The 20,165-nt window shown below is 34.2% G+C and overlaps 1 protein-coding gene across 6 annotated transcripts; it reads left to right on the forward strand.

The window, feature by feature from the left end:
* The first annotated feature begins 1,255 nt into the window (after nt 1-1,255).
* On the forward strand, nt 1,256-13,984 carry LOC139852027 (uncharacterized). 6 transcript variants are annotated; one of them, XR_011760866.1, is made up of 11 exons: nt 1,256-1,697; nt 8,492-8,641; nt 8,781-8,995; nt 9,094-9,164; nt 9,260-9,419; nt 10,085-10,256; nt 10,388-10,546; nt 11,011-11,099; nt 11,935-12,032; nt 12,133-12,238; nt 13,782-13,984. XR_011760866.1 is itself a non-coding variant. In XM_071841245.1 (10 exons), exons 1-9 carry the CDS (start codon nt 1,355-1,357, stop codon nt 12,025-12,027), a joined length of 1,452 nt encoding a protein of 483 aa, XP_071697346.1. In that variant the 5' UTR covers nt 1,256-1,354; the 3' UTR covers nt 12,028-12,032; nt 12,130-12,615. The 6 variants fall into 6 exon arrangements, 2 of the variants coding, with proteins under 2 accessions (XP_071697346.1, XP_071697345.1); XR_011760867.1 differs by having other exon boundaries at nt 13,792-13,984; XR_011760865.1 differs by lacking the exon at nt 13,782-13,984 and adding an exon at nt 12,332-12,614 and having other exon boundaries at nt 12,130-12,238.
* Nucleotides 13,985-20,165: the final 6,181 nt, after the last annotated feature.

Consider the following 20,165-nt stretch of genomic DNA (forward strand, 5'->3'; position numbering starts at 1 on the left):
GAACAGAAGCTTCATATTCATATGAACTCAAAAATTGTTTTTACGTTTTAGATGATTTCAGAACCCGATCTCTTAATGAAATATGTTCTAAATGATCTACATGATGCTCGAAAAGCATCAAATTAATCTGAACCACAACATAGACTTCAAATTCGAAGAATCAAAGCGCTGTTGACTTTTTACTTCGAAGTTTGACTTCAAAATTTGAATTCAATTCTTCATATCCGGATCTGAATCTGTGCAGAGAGTATCACGAGATGATTTTGAAGACATCTTCATTTTTACTTTTCTAAAAATGATTCCGAAACGATCCGAAGGCCAAAACGGTCACGTTTTGAGAAAATGAAGAACTAGAATCAATTAGCTTGAATCTGTTGTTTTTGATGTGTTATAATGATAAACGAGGTTTAGGATTTACATATAGAACATAAATCTAAGCTCAATTTGTGATGAAGATCCTCAATTTGAGGCTTTCTTCTTATCTTTGGCAAAGCACTCCAAAATAATTTCATAAAATGTCTACTAAATAATACGAAGTAATGCGTTTTTATATAACTCATTTTTTATGATAAAGTTACCATTTTTTTTTTCTCGAGCGTTATACGGAGTATGACTGTATGAGTTTGTTGAGTATTAAAGTTAATGTTTTAATTTCGGGATGAAGATGAAGGTAAGATGATGAAGATAAAAGGGAAGAAAGATTTATTAAAATAAATGAAAAAGAAATGAAAAAGACCAATAGATTAAAAGGACGAAAATACCCATCACGTTTCATGCACGTGATGAGACTTAACGTCCAAGATTAACGTCTGACTGACGGAGGGACGCGTAATCAAAAAAAGTGATAATAGAGGGACGCTGAAAGCAAAAAAAAAACTTGATGGACGCTATTAGCTTTTTGGGGTAAAATGGAGGGACCAACGGCACAATTATTTCATAACTAAATATTGAAAACTTTAAAACTTCAAGGATGTTTAAAACTTGTGTGTCGATTTGTATATGTTGAAAATTTATTTGTTACAACAACAACAACAATAACCAATACCACATAAATAGAGTATGGGGAAGGTAGGGTGTAGACAATCATTTCTCGTACCCATTAGAAGAAAGTCACAAAAGAGATTGAAAAACTTTACTATTTATGAATTTTGGGAGGTTTAATTAATTAATTTAATTTAACATAGACTTGTACGGTACAATGAATATGAAATTAACAATTGACACCGTTTCTTACTGCCACTCGGTTTCCCGGTGTTCGTTCCATTGAAAAATATAGATCGTTGTTGCGCCACCGGAGAAAGCATCTTTTTCGTTCAACCCTACCGGAATAAACAATTTACCAACAATTCAAAAAATGGCATCAAATATGTCAATTTCACGCAACCCTAACCACTTAATAATCAACGATACCTTCAATTTCTCCCCTCAGAGGCACTTACTCCGCCGTGTTGCCACCATTTCAGTTTACTCCGCTAATCATTCTCTCACAAAGGTTTCGTTATCAACCTCACTGAAGAAAAATCGGAGAAACAAAGTAACCGCCGTTACGATGTCTTCAGCTTCACACTCGTATGACGTCATCGTAGTTGGCGCTGGAATTATTGGACTGAGTATTGCCCGGCAGCTTCTTATTGAATCAGATTTTTCGGTTGCGGTGGTTGACGCAGCCGTGCCGTGCTCCGGCGCTACTGGTGCAGGTGCCATCAATTATACTGAATTCGTATTGTTCTAAGTAGTGTTTTATTGATTGTATGATTATCGGTTGTTGAATATTGATACTGTTACTGTAATTACATGTTGATTAACTGAATTTGGTTTTCTTACTAAAGTCAACTCATTTGAACTTTTGAGTCAGCTCAAAATATTCACTATGTATAATGTTTCTATTTATTATAATTCAGTAGGCTTATAACTACCTTTAGTGGTTTGATTCTTGATGTTATAATTCAGTAGGCTTATAACTACCTTTAGTGGTTTGATTCTTGATGTTATAATTCAGTAGGCTTATAACTACCTTTAGTGATTTGATTCTTGATTTAGAATACTAATAATGAAGTGTAAGAACAAAGATGATAATGGAGAGAAAGAAAGAAACACTTTGTAAGTGTGAGAAATGGTGCAAGTTTAATGCTTGCATTCATGAGTATTTATAGCCTAAAATCTCAATATAAAAATACATACTTTGTGTACCAAAATTGACTATATGTATACACCAAAATTGACTATCCATATCTATATTATTATTATTATTATAACACTCCCCCTTGGATAGCAATTTTATTTTGTTGAAGATCAACTATAAATTACTGCCTCGTTAAAAACCTTGCTAAAGAAAACCCAGTGGGAAAAAACTTTAGCTAAGGGAAAAAGAGTGCAGCATGGAGTTGACTCCCCCTCAAGTAGACATCGCTTCAGCTGTTACATCTTTTGAACATGTCTCATGCCAATGTTATGAACGTGTGTTCTGAAAATAGCAGTTGGAAGTGCTTTCGTGAAAAGATCAGCAGAGTTTTTGCTAGATTGCACATATCTCATTTCAATCTGGTTGTCCTTAATGAGATTTTGAGTGTATGAGAAGAATCTAGGTGGTATGTGTTTTGTTCGGTCACTTTTGATATACCCTTCTTTCATCTGTGCTATGCAAGCTGCATTATCTTCATAGATAGTTGTTGGACTTTTATCGCGTTCTAGTCCACAAGAATCAGTAATGAGTTGTGTCATTGATCTCAACCAAAAACATTCTCGAGTAGCTTCATGTAATGCAATCACTTCGGCATGATTTGACGATGTAGCAACAAGTGTTTGTTTTTGAGAACGCCATGATATTGCAGTACCTCCATTTAGGAATACATATCCAGTTTGAGATTTAGCTTTATGTGGATCAGATAAATAACCTGCATCTGCATAACCAACCAAATCTTGTTTTGATTCGTTAGAATAAAATAATCCTAAATCAGTAGTTCCTCGAAGGTATCGAAATATGTGTTTGATCCCATTCCAGTGTCTTTTGGTAGGAGCAGAGCTGAACCTTGCCAACAAATTAACTGCAAAAGAAATGTCAGGTCTTGTACAATTTGTAAGATACATAAGAGCTCCAATTGCACTAAGATATGGTACTTCTGGTCCAAGAATGTCTTCTTGATCTTCACATGGACGAAATGGATCAGCTTCAACATTGAGTGATCTAACAACCATAGGAGTACTTAATGGTTTTGCCTTGTCCATATTGAAACGTTTCAAAATCTTTTCAGTATATGTTGTTTGATGTACAAGTAAACCATTAGGCATATGCTCAATTTGTAAACCAAGGCAATACTTGGTTTTTCCGAGATCTTTCATTTCAAATTCTTTCTTTAGAAGTTGAATGGCTTCATGGATCTCTTTATTTGTACCTATGATGTTAAGATCATCAACATAAACAGCTATGATCACATATCCGGATGTTGTTTTCTTAATGAAAACACAAGGGCAAGTAAGATTATTTGTATACCCTTTGCTTATCAAGTAATCACTTAATCGGTTATACCACATACGTCCCGATTGTTTTAACCCATATAAAGATCTTTGTAATTTAATCGAATACATTTCTTTGGGTTTTGCATTTGATGCTTCTGGTACCTTAAATCCTTCAGGTATCTTCATATATATATCACTATCAAGTGATCCATATAGATAAGCAGTCACAACATCCATGAGATGCATTTCTAAATTTTTAGAAACTGCCAGACTGATTAAGTACCTAAAAGTAATTGCATCCATAACAGGAGAATAAGTTTCTTCATAATCAATTCCCGGTCTTTGAGAAAAACCTTGAGCTACAAGTCTAGCTTTATACCTTGTAACTTCATTTTTCTCATTTCTTTTTCGGACAAAAATCCATCTGTATCCTACAGGTTTCACATCTTTAGGAGTGAGAATGATGGATCCGAAAACTTTTCTTTTATTGAGTGATTCTAATTCAGCTCGTATTGCTTCTTTCCATTGAGCCCAATCATGTCTATTTTGACATTCAACCATAGATGTTGGTTCTGGATCATCATCATTATTCATGATGTCATATGCAACATTAAATGAAAATTTCTCATCAAGATTTTTCATTTCATTTCGGTTCCATAATATTTTTGAATATGCATAATTGATTGCAATTTCTGTATTGACATCATCAATCTCCTCTGCAGTAGGAGTACTGATTTGTGGTTCTTCTTGAACACTTTCTTTTACTTCATTATCAGCTGATTTTCTTTTTCGAGGATTTTTATCCTTTGAACCGATTGGTCTTCCACGTTTCTGACGTGGCAAAGATTCATGAGTGACGTTATTGCCAGCTTTTGGAATTTCAATTCGAGCTGGAGTATTTACTGCTGGTATATATGATTTTGTCACCGTTTTTGTATCTGTAAATGTATCAGGCAATTGATTTGCAAGTTCTTGTATATGCATTATCTTTTGAACTTCTGTCTCGCATTCTTTTGTGCGAGGATCAAGATACTTTAATTGAGGTTCACACCATGAAACATCATTTTCTTTATTTTTCATTTCTCCCCCTAATCTAGGGAACAATGTTTCATTAAAATGACAATCAGCAAAACGTGCTGTAAAAACGTCACCTGTCATAGGTTCAATATACCTTAATATTGAAGATGTTTCATATCCAACATATATTCCCAACCTCCTTTGAGGACCCATTTTTGTACGTTGTGGTGTCGCAATTGGAACATACACTGCACAACCAAATGTTCTAAGATGGGAAATATTTGGCTCTTGACCAAAAGCAAGTTGTAGGGGGGAATATTTATGACTTGCACTTGGTCTGATGCGAATCAATGCAGCAGCATGTAAAATTGCATGACCCCATATAGATACAGGGAGTTTTGTTCTCATTATCAATGGTCTAGCGATTAACTGTAAACGTTTAATCAATGACTCGGCTAAACCATTTTGTGTATGCACATGAGCAACAGAATGTTCAACAACAATTCCTATAGACATGCAATAGTCATTAAATGCTTGAGATGTAAATTCACCAGCATTATCAAGTCTCACCCTTTTAATGGTGTAATCAGGAAAATGAGCTCTCAATTTAATAATTTGGGCAAGAAATTTTGCAAATGCCACATTACGGCTTGATAACAGACAAACATGAGACCATCTGCTAGATGCGTCTATTAGAACCATGAAATATCTAAATGGTCCACATGGTGGATGAATTGGTCCACATATATCACCTTGAATTCTTTCAAGAAACATTGGTGATTCTTTCTCAACCTTAAGTGGTGAGGGTCTAGTTATCAATTTTCCAAGAGAGCAAGATGTACATGGAACCATTGTATCATGATGGATTTTTCTATCCTTTAGTGGATGTCCATGAGTACATTCAATAATCCTTTTCATCATTGTTGATCCTGGATGGCCTAATCTGTTATGCCATAAACTGAATACACCAGGATCAATATATTTTTCGTTAACTACCATATGTATTTCTGGTACATTTATATGTGTATAATGTAATCCAGAACTAAGTCTTGGCAGTTTTTCAACCACATGACTCTTGTCAGTGATACTTAAATATTTCTCATTTTCTGTTGTCACTGACTGATAATCATACCCGTTAAGGTATATGTCGGAGAAACTCAATAAATTTCTGCTTGACTTGGGAGAAAATAAGGCATCATTTATTAAAAATTTTGTACCATTTGGTAGTATGAAATTTGCCTTTCCTATCCCTTTTATCAAGTTAGCAGGTCCTGATATTGTATGTATAGTTCCTTCCGTTGGTTTTAGATCAATAAAATATTTCTCGGATTTAAGTATAGTGTGTGTAGTTCCACTGTCTGCTATACAGAGATCTCCACCACTTGATTGATGTTGTATTCCAGCAAAATTCATATTGAACTTCATATATAAGAAATAAATAGTGAGTACATTAATATTACACAATATTTTAAACGCAAATAGATAGTACTGAAACATTTAGCAAACATAATGACAAAGACAGACGATATTAAATCGTTTATTTTTCAAAAGACACACAACTTAAACATTCAAGAAATCTTCATATAAATCAGATGGTTTCTCAGTGACTGTTGGATCAATATTATCCACAAAATTTACTTCCTTTTCTTTACCTTTCAGCGAATCCTGATACATCTTAACAAGATGTTTAGATGTTCGGCAAGTATTAGCCCAGTGGCCCATTCTACCACATCTGTAGCAAGATTCTTCAGAATTTTTAGAAGAATTTTCTTCAACATCTTGTTTAATGGGCTTGTTTTGTGGTTGATATTTATATTTTCGTGGATTACTATTTCTTTGACCACCACGGCCACGACCACGTCCACGCCCATTACCATTACCATAAGGATGGTTTCTACCATAGTTATGGCTTTTGGCATGATGATGGTGATGGTTATTATAACCACGACCTTGCCCGCGTCCTTGTCCCTGTTTATAATTATTTGCAGTATTTGCTTCAGGGATTGCAAGTGTACCAGTAGGACGGGATTGCTGATTTTTCATTAATAGCTCATCATTTTGCTCTGCAACTAAGAGATATGAATTAAGTTCAGGATATGTTTTGAACTTTAGCATTCTCAAATTTCTTTGCACTGTGATGTTTGCAGCATTCATTGTGGAGAAAGTTTTCTCCATCATGTCTGCATCACTAATTTCATGTCCACAGAATTTAAGTTGTGAACATGTATTATACAGAGCTGAGCTGTATTCATTTACTTTCTTAAAGTCTTGGAACCTTAATGTTCTCCATTGTTCCATTGCAGCTGGAAGTAAAATTTCTCTTTGATTATTGAATCTGCTTTTGAGACCTTCCCATAAAACATGGGGATCTTCTACAGTCACATAATTATTTTGTAAGCATTCATCAATATGTTGATGAATAAAGCAACATGCCGTAGCTTGTTCTTTTTCAGAACAAGTGTTGTTTTCATTTATGGTTTCAAGAATGCCCATTGATTTAAGATGCATTTTTACTTTTATAACCCATGGCATGTAGTTGTTTCCAGTTGATTCTAAAGGAGTAAATTTAAGCTTTTCCAGATTCGACATTTTCTATTATCAAAAATTAAAACAAACATCATGATAAATTAGAGTCAATTTATATTCATAAGTATATAAACATTAAACATAAATTTAATATAACATAAATGATAAGTAGGTGACAGTGTCGACCATGTGTAAGCAATCATAAATAAATGTTATATAACAAAAATATAAATATTAGTAAACATAAATGAAAATTTGGCGACAGTGTCGACCATATATTTTTTCAGGTGGTATAACCGACCTATATCATTCTGGTGGTATAACCGACCATATATCATTTTGGTGGTATAACCGACCATATATCATTTTGGTGGTATAACCGACCATATATCATTTTGGTGGCAGAGCCAACCATATTTAGTATTAAGATTATCGTGCTGATAACGTATTATAATTCAGTAGGCTTATAACTACCTTTAGTGGTTTGATTCTTGATGTTATAATTCAGTAGGCTTATAACTACCTTTAGTGGTTTGATTCTTGATGTTATAATTCAGTAGGCTTATAACTACCTTTAGTGATTTGATTCTTGATTTAGAATACTAATAATGAAGTGTAAGAACAAAGATGATAATGGAGAGAAAGAAAGAAACACTTTGTAAGTGTGAGAAATGGTGCAAGTTTAATGCTTGCATTCATGAGTATTTATAGCCTAAAATCTCAATATAAAAATACATACTTTGTGTACCAAAATTGACTATATGTATACACCAAAATTGACTATCCATATCTATATTATTATTATTATTATAACACTATTTATATTTATACCCGTGCTACTTAATATTATTGATTCAATTCAATATATATTGTCACTTTCTTTTCTCAGGGATTATACATCTAGAGGGGAACCATACCAAATTTATTATTATGTTTTTGTAGGTCACTATATTTCAAAATGATTTTGTAGGCCAACCAAATTCTAAATTTCGTATGTTGTTGCTTATTTATAAAATCTGGCTAAAAACCTCTAGCGGGAAAATGTATACTCATAAATCTGAAAAAATATAATATGTTACTGTAATTAACAAATACATTGTTATTTGTGTCCCTATACATTTTTCTGATGTATTCTTAGTCGGGGTTGATATACAACAACATACGAATTTGTGTGACCTACAAAATCGTTCTCAAATATTGTTGGCTTACAAAAACAAATTAGTAAACTTTGGTGGCCTCTGAATATATAACCCCCTTCCATATTTTTTATTTTGAATTTACTTTTATCGTGTTATTAATGACTTAATATCTTTAAAAGATCAGAAATATTTTCTAAGAACTTATAGAAAGAAAAATTATTTTGATTAAACATGATTTACATGCATGTTGAAATAACAATGTCTCACTACAGTTTTTCTTACTAGACTTGGATCTATTATTGAAGCTTATTGCAATTTTTTTTTTTTTTTTTTGAATTTTGTGTTGGTGTTAGGACAGGGATATATATGGATGGTACATAAGGTTCCTGGTAGTGAGAAATGGGAGTTAGCAATGAGAAGCCGTCAACTATGGCAACAATTAGCAGAAGATATCAACTCTCAGGGAATGGATCCTGAACACGTTCTTGGATGGAAAAAAACAGGTACTACTTACATTATATGTTCATGATATTTCATTTCGACACATGATTCTTGTACAAACATATTTGCGTGCTATTTGTTTTCTTTCGTGTATGGCCAAGGAAATACTGGTTTAACATCATTGATATTTTATACGAACAGGAAGCTTGTTAGTTGGTAAAACCTCACAAGAATTGGCAACATTGAAAGAAAAGGTGGATCAGCTATCTAAAGCTGGGCTTAAGGCCGAGCTGTTGTCTAGTACCGATTTGCAGGAAGTAGAACCTGCACTTGTAATTGGAGAAGAAGGTGGGGCCGCCTTTCTACCAGATGATTACCAGCTAGATGCTCGGCGTTCAGTTGCATATATAGAAAAGGTAGAGTATATTTCCATTGTGTTAATAGTTATAGTTAATACTGCTTTAAATGTGGTACGGTTTAATTACTTAAAATATATTATGATAATGTCATGCAGGAGAACAGGAAATATGCGACTAAAGGAAGATACGGTGAATATTATAACCAGCCGGTGACCGGGTTGTTAAGGTAAGGGGTTAATTGTTTTACTGAAGTTAAGTTACAGAACATATACTTTTTATAAGGTTGTAAAAATGTTCTGTTTTAAAGAATAATTTTTTTAGGTCTAGCAATGGGAAGGTTGAAGCTGTTCAGACTTCAAAAAACTTATTGCATAGCAAGAAGGCCGTTGTAATTTCCACTGGTTGCTGGACAGGGTCTTTAATGCACGATCTCATTAAGGATTTTGATATCAAATTTGACATGCCTGTAAAGCCTCGTAAGGTTCGAACGAAACTCATATCTTTATTTAGGGTTAAAGCTACAAATAGGTCATATACTTTCATTTTTGTTCTGATGTAGGATATATACCCAAAGAAATACTATTTATGTGTCATTATCAACGTATATAAAGTTTTGACCTGATAAATAAGGTTTCTATTAAAGAAAAAGTTACGCGGTTGGTCCCGGACGTTTGTCTCATATTTCTCATTCACCAGTCACCACATATGTTTTTTTCGAATCGGATGGTCACTCAAGTATCATAAATTACATGGTTGGTCCCTCACCTTAATGACCATTAAGAAAATTCCGCTAAGTGTTGGCCAACTATTTAACGTCTGTTAGCCTCAGGGACTGCACACGCAAAACGAGCAAACTACAAGGACTGTTCGCGTAATTTTTTCATCTAAAAAAATGACACATAATTAGTTTTACAGGTTTAGAAGGTAACCGGTCACAATTTGTTTACATTAACACACTTTTTTTAAAGTTTGCGACTTACAATGATACTTTTTTGGGGTATATAGCCTGCATTGGAACAAAACTCCAAGTATATGACCTATTGGTAGCTTTAACCCTTTTATGTAAGATTTCTAATAAATTTGAATTGAAATCTTCTTTGAAATGGAAAGATATGTTTAATGGATTTTCTTTTTCTTCACGAACAGGGACACCTACTAGTACTAGAGAACTTTAAATCCTTCAACTTGAATCATGGTTTAATGGAGGTAGGCTATGTTGGTCATCAGGATTCAACTTTTAAACCCAAGAATCTTGATGCTGAAACTTCGTCTATTTCAATGACTGCCACAATGGATACATTGGGAAATCTTGTTCTTGGTAAGTATTTTATATCTGAAGTTCCCTACCTTTTAGGCTTTCAATAGTTACTGTCAATCAGTATCTAATATGGTACACTGTTGAATGAATTTTATATGTGTTATGTTTTTGATTGACTATTTTGGTGGCAGGAAGTAGCAGACAGTTTGTTGGATTCAATACAGAAACAAACGAGCATATCATAAATCAGATATGGGAACGTGCCAGGGACTTTTTTCCCTCTTTAAGAGAATTGTCATTGGCAGATATGGAGAAAAAAAGGGAAGTCAGAGTTGGGTTAAGACCGTTTAGTAAGTACTCATTGTAATTTTTTTTTAATTTTTTTTTTTTTTTTTAAGTATTCAATATTCATTGTAATTTCGCTAGTTAAATTCATTTGCCTTGCATAAGAGATTGGTGGGTTGGGTAAAGGTTCAGTCGGCTTGTAACATGTTGTCACCAAATTCTTATCATAAACATCTAGCGTGTCAAATTTGATCTACAAAATATTAATTTTATCAGTAATGTTTAGCTTTTCGATAAGGCTATTCAGGAGGTTTTATTATTTTAAGCATCAATATATGACTGACAAAATAAATGACCTATTACCTTTCTAACTAACCTTCATTAAGTGACCCGTTTCACTCATCGAGATGAAACATAATCTAAATTGGACTATGTAATGGGTCGACATTGTTAATGATAACTTTCAAGATAACTTGAAGGCTATATTTGTTTATAATTTAATAATCTGACAGATAATATGTGTATTCAGTGCCAGGTGGAAAGCCTATGATTGGTCCTGTTCCTGGGTTGCCAAATGTATTTCTTGCTGCAGGCCATGAGGGAGAAGGTTTGACTTTGGTATGTTATCATTAATAAACTCTTCATAACCCATTTCTAATGCAATATAGGTATTGGTATCTTGCAAGGTGGAAACTTTTTTTCACTTCTGTAGGTTAATAGTTAGAGATCATTAGTTTGCAATCGTGATTTTGTGAAAGGTGTTGAGCTCTCGACTCTTTCCATACAACAAATAATGATCAATTTTCAAACAAAATACCGTTCTTGTAAAATGAACAACATTCTGTTGTCGTAAAATGACAAAATATAACATTACATTTGGTTAGAATGATGGTTTCTGCGCATTATATCTTCCATGCTATCTGTCTTACTCTTGTGCATTACTGCTATATGTCTTCCTTTATGGCTACTTTGCATGGTTGCATCTTTCTAGGCGCACATAACTCTTACAGGTACGTATGCCCTCACTATTTCGGTTTGAGGAGCATTCCTGGCCGGAGGTCCTTTAGGAAGCAATCTCTTGGCTCCCGAGTAGAGGGAGGGACGATCTTATCTAGTCACGGGTTTTATACCCGCGGGTGGAGTAGTGACTTCCATCTAATCAAGGGTTCGAGGAATGATTGTCTACACTCCACCTCCCCCATACCCTACATTCGTGGGATTGGGCATTGTTGTTGTTGTTGATGGTTTCTTTTACATGTACATGTTCGTAAATTGATGTATAGTGATCTATTTGCATGTTTATTTGCATGTTTACAAGAACCGTTTATGGAGTAAATAATTGTGTAGGAACGCCCTCATTCGAAATTCCAAAGCATTCGCAAATCAGCTTTTTTTTTTTGTTGTTGCAAGAAATGAATGTATAATAAGTGATTTTATTTGCGGTTGTGAATAGGCCCTTGGAACTGCTGAAATGGTTGCTGATATGGTTTTGGGGAATCCAACCAAAGTTGATAACGCAGCCTATGCTTTGCTCATCAGCTCATGATAGATGTGAGTTTGTTGACATTAACTTTATGTTTTCTTACTTTCCAAAATTATAACTCATTATGAAAAATTGAATTCACATCATTTTCAATTGCCTTTGTAGCAGCTAATACGTGCTCATTTGCTTTGAATCATGCTGAATAAGTTACCTACTCCTTTTTATGATGGTCCAGTCGGTTGACAAAATGTTTGACGATACTGTACGTCTGGAGGTACGTTCTAAATTACAGTTTCCACCACTAAAAATGCTAACTTTCAGCTCCATAACGCGTCAGTTTAATTATGTTCTTGTTATTGGTTCTCAGTTCTCACATGTCTCGCATGTGTCAGAGTGCTTCATTGAATACCTACTGCTATTCCATAGGAATTTCAGTTAGTCATGTCAAATTGTGTTACGTTAGTTTAAAGATCGAAAACTTTGTGTGGTCAAATGATTTTGTTCTTATTTCATTTTCTTGTAGCTGTTGGTTCGGCTCAGCAAAATGAGATTTTAATTCCGATACTTGTAATTTTGTGAACATAATGGAGTTTGGGGGTTTCGAATTCTTGATGCATGAAATGCATTACTTGTTAAGTATGTTTCCTGTGACCCATTTGGTATTCTAATTGTTACTGAGTTCCATTTTGTCAACTTGTGGTTTACTGGGACTATTTTGTGCCTTGATTTCCAGTTGGACCCAAGTGAAGTTAATCTATAGAGATAATCTTGTGTATTTTTAAACATTAGAGTGTTGTACATAGATAATCTTGTTATACATTTGTTCAACAACCTTTTGATGAATGCGAGAAAGAACGTGCGATGTTGGTTTTCGATACTCGTAAACGGTTGACTATGAGTGGAAGAAGATGCTATAGGTCCATGTGGCACCATAGAAACGCCCCAATTTGGTGTTATCGGTTGTGGATTGAGGTGGGTGAGTTTTCAACGATAAAGGTTTGAGGTGAGGGTTGGGGTGTGAGGATTGTAATTGCTGATTATATTATTATTTTTAACATATTATATTTATTTTCTTTTTACCTAATCTACCAATCATTTTACCATATTGTCACTACATCTTCGATCCGCACACCACCCTTCCCATAATGAGTATTCTTAAGGTGTAACTATGTGTTTTATTCAAGGAAGTCTTGTGGTGCAAGGAAGGGCCTGTTTACTCAGAGCTTTATGAGATTAATTGCCTGAAGGGATTATTCGGTCAGCAGTTTGTGTGTTTACTTGGGACTTATTCGGTCACCAGGTCCTAATGGAGGCATTAATGGGTCATGTACAAAAGTGGTGTCCTCCCCATATAAATCCATTAATTTCCCCATCTTTCCTTAACTACCCACCCTTCCCCTTTCATTATTAACTAATGAAGATCGGTCGATGGTTTCTGGATATACAAATAAATCGTTCATGAAATTAAGGTCTTACTTATAACATGAAACGTATATCGAAAGAAATCTAGACCCGTCTTTTGAATCGCGAATACCAACATCCAACAACTACCGTAAAGAACGAACCGGCTGGACCGATTTAACTCAAGAGATTTATCACAACATCCTTAACCACCTTGATTTACTAGACCGATGGAGATCCACCAAGTTGGTTTGCAAATCATGGTTTAAGATTTCAGAGGGATCTTCCTCTTCATTTTTCTTTTCGTAGTCTCGAATTGTTTAAATCGTGTGAATATGCATTTGGTCGATAGTGGAGTTCTGGATCTGAAAGGAAAATTGATACCGTTTTTCAATCTGTTTTTGATTTGAAACTAGAGTGATACAGGTCTTGATGAAATTGGAGCTTGGCATTTTCACATATCGATGGAGACCAGAGGGATTCTAAAAGGATTTGTTTATTGTTATTATTATTATGCTTCAATGTTAAATGTTATTATTGAGTTGATTTTATTTTATTAGTATTAATTATTGTTATTATTATTATGCTTTATTATATATTATATTTTGTAAATAAATATTCCGTAACAAATATAAAGGGTAAACATGTCATTTAACTTATTAAGATGTTTCATTCAGTAATAAAAGTAAACATCATTTTATCATTATTAGATTATTCTATATTGCTATCAATATCCATTTATACATCTATATCCATAACATGACTTAATGAAAAGAAAGTAAACATGCCCGAAGGCTTATGGTGACATACTGACATGAAATGAAGCTTGTATTTATAGTCTTATATAAGTTCTTTACAAGCTTAAGTTCTATCAAACTTTTAATCTAAATCAAATTCAAATTTAATATATGAATAAAAGGATGAGGAACTGAAAGAGATTATTTAATCAGTTTTAAAATTATATTGAAAGCGTTGAGAGAAAACAGTTACCGGGTATTATATAATGAGGTAAGATTTAAGTTATTTTAAATGATATTGTAAAACTACGAGAACATCTAAATTATAACTTTTTTTTTATACATCTTATTAGGTTCAATCACATGTGAATTTGATGTAAATTAAGTTCAAGATCAAAATAATTTCAAAAGCTAAAGTTATCTTTAAAATCAAATGTATATTTTTCCATAACATGTGAACATTTATTTTGTGTACTAGTTTAACATGTACAGTTTTTTTTTTTGTTGTAATTTTTAACTTTTTTTAGTCAATAGTATAAACATTAAATAATAATTTACTCCTTTCAAACAATTCAATGCTTTTGGTGATCTCGTCTTAACATAACATAACCCTATCCTATTTCTATAACCCTATATATAGAAAATAAAATATACTCTCATTATATATATATATATATATATATATATATATATATATATATATATATAGGGATTGGTTCATCTATTAAAATACATAAAGTAGGATGCCATGAGTTATTGACATGTGTCCTTTTGAATCAAAAATAATAATTTTATTTTTAAGGGTAATCTGGTCTACTAAACTATAATGTTTTTGCTCCCAAGTGTGCATGTAACGTCCACCATGATAATAGGCATGGTCGTTGACGTTTTTTGTAACTCTATAATTTACCATGATGTTGTATATTGCATTTTAAAACTCTTTCACTGAAATTGATAATCTGGATATAACAAATTGTAGTGAAGGTATTGTTTTAATTTAGTTTAGATATCTCTCGAGGTTATAAAAGGTGAATAATGCTAATAAAAGGTGAACAATGTTTATTTTAGTTTAATTTACATTTCTCTTGAAGTTTAATTTATCATCTTCTTCTTTTTCACAATAAGAAACCATTTATATTTAATACGTATGTAAAGAAAATAAAATTCAGTCTACCTTTGTTTTCGGGAATAATTGATTGCAATCGTCTAAAGAACGCGATACCATACATGATGACTATTTCTTTCTGTGAGTTTAAACTCTGCGTCTTCTCCGGCGAGATTTTTTTGAGTTTCAGTTTATGTTTAACCTACGGTTATGATCGAGGTGTACATCACAACTAGAATATTATGTATCACATCTTAAAAATTATATCTTAGATTTATGCATCAAATAACTGATGGATTTCAATACATAAACAAAGTCACAAACCCATTTTGTTACATATAAATTCGTGTGTATATGTATATATAAAGCGGAAGCAATTTCAAGTTTATGCATGTAAAGTTTAACCCTTTAAATTTGAAATCCATTAAAGATCTAGTCTTGAAAATACACTTAAATGTAAATAGAGCTAGTTAGATGTTTATACCTACTCCAAAATGGAGGTGAAGAACTAGGATGAAGAAGATGATGTAGATGAAGAAAACTTCTAACTTGAAGCCTCAAATCTTTGATACCCACAAGCAATAATCAACACCCAAGACTTGGTTAGGATTTTAGACACTTAATTACTTGCAAAAATCAACCAAGAATCCCTTGAAGAAAGGAGAGGAAATTTCAAGTATTATTTTCAAAATGCTAGAGTCAAAGAGTGTGTTAAAGTTGCACCAATGCATGTGTATTAGTCATAATTATATGGAGTAATCAAGGAAGGGTGGTTGGCACCTAGGAGCCTTCAAAAAAATGGCCCCCCACCCCTTCCATTTATTTTATATTTTATTACATATTTATAAAACATACATGCATTTAGTTGTAAGTATTTTATTTTATAAGCCTTTTATAAAATAAAATGCAACACACATATGTTACATACACTTTATATTATTTATAACCTATATAAATAATATACAACATGTAGTAACTTATAATTATCCAAATAATTATATCTAGCATTTATTTTAGAAAACCAATTTCTAAAATTCAAGTGTCGTGTATTTGCTTTAATGATCCGATTGTCAAAACAAATACATAAAGTGTTGATAGCTTGTTATTGGGTATGACCCGACTTGGATCACAACATGTAAGCCACATTAATTTATTATGTCTCTCGGGCACAAGAAAATCCTTCAATCTCCCACTTGCACGAGAAACATAAGGAATTAATGCAAGTGACAGATACCACCTAACGACCGTCCATCACCCCCAACATGTTATGACTTAGTGCCATTCAATAACATCATCCCTTTCGAGTTTCCATTTCGAATATGATTTAGGTGAATCTTTCAATATATCCTTTTGCCCTAGATGTCATGTTAAATCCAAGAGACATAGAATGATCACTCTCTTATAGATTTAACTTTGTCAGGCCTTAGACATCTGACTCTCAACGAATAAGAGGGACAAATTCCATCTTGACTACATACGTCCTAGACATTACACTTCGTACCATACCTGAAACCTCCCTTATGTACTACCATGTTTCAGAATAGCGAAGGAAAGAATCAAGGCACAATATTCGGTGAATATCTGAACCCAATATGTGTCTCAGGTCAGAGGATATAATGATATTCTCCTTTACTCAAGATTACATGTGATCAACCACAAAGGTTCCATATAGTAATCTTGAGAGCGGGTCTTCCAATATTTGTGTCCCACAAATATCTATGAACCTTGGTTGCAACCTTGCCCTACATTCACCATTTGAATGTTAACCAATCCAAGTTCATAATAGTCTAGACCTCACACTTGTTCCCACAAATGTGATCAACTACGGAATTTAGAATAATAATTTATTCATGGATAAAATATGCTAAATTGGAACATGACTCATAATTTAAATTAATACCATAATTATATTAATGAGTTTGAACTAATTCGTTCCGTTACAATACATAAAGTAGATCAATTCCAATCACTAGAATGTCGAAGCCCTAATGCACAAACATGTCCCTCATGTTTTGGCCCATGTAAAAGCTTCGTGAGTGGATCCGCAACATTTTGATCTGTGTGAACTTTGTGAATACATATCTTTCCCTTTTCAACCTCATCCCTAATGTAGTTGAATCTCCGCTCAATGTGACGAGTCTTTTGATGAGCACGAGGTTCCTTGATTTGAGCAATCGCACCCTCGTTGTCACAAAAGATCTCAAGAGGGTCCTGAATGGAAGGGACCACTCCTAAGTCGTCGATGAATTTCTTCATCCATGCAGCTTCCTGAGCTGCCAATGAGGCGGCAATGTACTCCGACTCTGTAGTGGATAACGCAACAACTTCCTGTTTCGCACTCTTCCAAGAGACCGCACCACCATTTAACATGAATACATAACCGGATTGTGACCGAGAGTCATCTCGATCAGTTTGGAAACTCGCGTCCACGTAACCTTTTACAACGAGTTCCTCCTCACCAGACCCATATATTAGAAACATATCCTTAGTCCTTCTAAGGTATTTCAATATACATTTAACCGCAGTCCAATGACTATTTCCTGGGTTATTCTGGTATCTACTTGTCAAGCTTAGAGCGCATGACACATCCGGTCTAGTACATATCATTGCATACATGATAGACCCAATAGCAGATGCGTATGGGACTTTCTTCATTCTCTCTTGTTCATCTTTCGTGGTAGGACACTGAGATGAACTGAGAACGGTTCCTCTTTGAATAGGTACCAAACCTTTCTTAGAGTTTTCCATCTTGAACCTTTTCAAGACCTTATCAATGTATGTACTTTGACTTAAGCCTATCAATCTCTTGGATCTATTCCTATAGATTCCAATCCCCAATATATATTGTGCTTCTCCAAGATCCTTAATGGAGAAGCAACTTTTTAACCAAGTTTTGACCTCTTGCATTGTGGTTATATCATTCCCAAATAATAATACGTCATCCACATATAGCACAAGGAACATTATGGAGCTCCCACTAGCCTTCTTGTATACACAAGCTTCATCACCATTTTTAATAAAGCCAAATTTCTTTGCCTCTTCATTAAAACGATGATTCCACATTCTCGATGCTTGTTTCAACCCATAGATTGATTTCTTTAACTTGCATACTTTTTTAGGATTTTTCGGATCGACAAAACCTTCGGGCTGTGCCATATAGACATCTTCCTCAAGATATCCATTTAGGAAAGCGGTTTTGACATCCATTTGCCAAATTTCGTAATCATAATGAGCAGCGATGGCAAATAATATCCTAATAGACTTTAGCATTGCCACAGGCGAGAAGGTCTCATCATAGTCAACCCCTTGAGTTTGAGTGAAACCCTTTGCTACAAGTCTAGCTTTGTATGTATCCAAGTTTCCATGTATGTCGGTTTTCATCTTGAAAATCCACTTGCAATCAACTAGCTTAGAGCTAGGAGGTTGCTCAACAAGTTCCCAAACTTGGTTTTCATACATGGATTGCATCTCGGCGTTCATGGCTTCCTGCCATTTATCTTTATCTATCCTTGATAAAGCATCTTTGTAGTTTGTCGGTTCATCCAAATCAACCGTATAGCAACCATCCACGAGAAACCCATATCTCTCGGGAGGATTACTAATCCTACTAGATCTTCGAACGTCTTGTGTACCTTGATCATCCACTTGATCATTTTCAGCATCCTCATGTTGAGTGCTAGTGTCAACCAATTGTGTATCATCGGCTTGATCTTGTACCTCTACAAGATCTATTTTTCTTTCACCATCACCTTCCATAAGGAACTTGGTTTCAAGGAATTCCGCTTTCCGAGCTACAAATACCGTTTGCTCGGATGGATCATAGAAGTAATATCCCATGTCATCTTTGGGATATCCTATGAAGATACACTTTGTGGATCGAGCATGTAGCTTATTTGCTACATAACGCTTAGGATAAGCTTCACATCCCCATACTTTCAAGTATGAAAGAGAAGGAGGTTTTCCAAACCACATCTCATGAGGAGTTCGTTCCACTTTCTTGGTTGGGGCCATATTTAAAATACGAGCCGCGGAGCTTAGACAATAACCCCAAAATGATAGAGGTAACGAGCTTCTAGCCATCATAGATCGAACCATATCCATTAGGGTTCGGTTCCTCCTTTCGGATACTCCATTAAGTTGGGGTGTTCCGGGTGGAGTAAGTTGTGAGATGATCCCACAACTCCTAAGATGATCTTGGAAGGCATCGCTTAGGTATTCACCTCCTCTATCGGTACGAAGTACCTTGATTGTCCTATTGAGTTGATTTTGTACTTCGTTTTGATATTCTTTGAATGCTTTAAACGTTTCGTCCTTGTGTCTTAGTAAATAGACATATCCGAAACGACTAAAGTCATCAATGAAAGTAACAAAGTATCTTTCACCATTCCTAGTTATGGGTTTAAAGGGTCCACATACATCCGAATGTATTAAACCCAATAAATCTTTAGCCCTTTCATGAGTGCCTTTGAAAGGTGCTTTAGTCATCTTGCCTTGTAAACAAGATTCACATACATCAAACGAATCCATTTCATTTGATTTCAAAAGTCCATTCCTTTGAAGTGTATGCATTCGGTTCTTGTTTATATGTCCAAGGCGACAATGCCATAAATAGGAATCACTCAAATCCCTTTTGAGTTTCTTGGTGCTAGTATGGTATATTGAGCTATTAGATGATGCATCATCATGAACCAATTCATAAATTCCATTTGAAGGCGTAGCCTTGAAATAGAATATATCATCTTTAGAAAAATGGATATCATTATCAATAAAATTAACATTGAAACCACATTGTCTTAAGCGAGAAATAGAAATAATGTTTCGACATAAATCCGGTGCATACAAAACATTTTCTAAAATAAGCTCCAATCCACTTGGAAGCTTCAAAACAAATTCTCCTTGAGCTTTAACATGCACCTTTGCACCATTGCCCATATAGAGACTTGATGTTCCCGCTTTAT

Source organism: Rutidosis leptorrhynchoides, chromosome 6 (genome assembly GCF_046630445.1).
Source record: "Rutidosis leptorrhynchoides isolate AG116_Rl617_1_P2 chromosome 6, CSIRO_AGI_Rlap_v1, whole genome shotgun sequence".
Classification (NCBI taxonomy): domain Eukaryota; kingdom Viridiplantae; phylum Streptophyta; class Magnoliopsida; order Asterales; family Asteraceae; genus Rutidosis; species Rutidosis leptorrhynchoides.

Coding starts and splice junctions, on each gene's coding strand:
- LOC139852027 (XM_071841245.1), top strand. CDS start 1,355: ATGGCATCAAATATGTCAATTTCACGCAACCCTAACCACTTAATAATC. Junction 8,642..8,780: donor TCTTGGATGGAAAAAAACAG/GTACTACTTACA, acceptor TTATACGAACAG/GAAGCTTGTTAGTTGGTAAA. Junction 10,257..10,387: donor ATTGGGAAATCTTGTTCTTG/GTAAGTATTTTA, acceptor TTTTGGTGGCAG/GAAGTAGCAGACAGTTTGTT.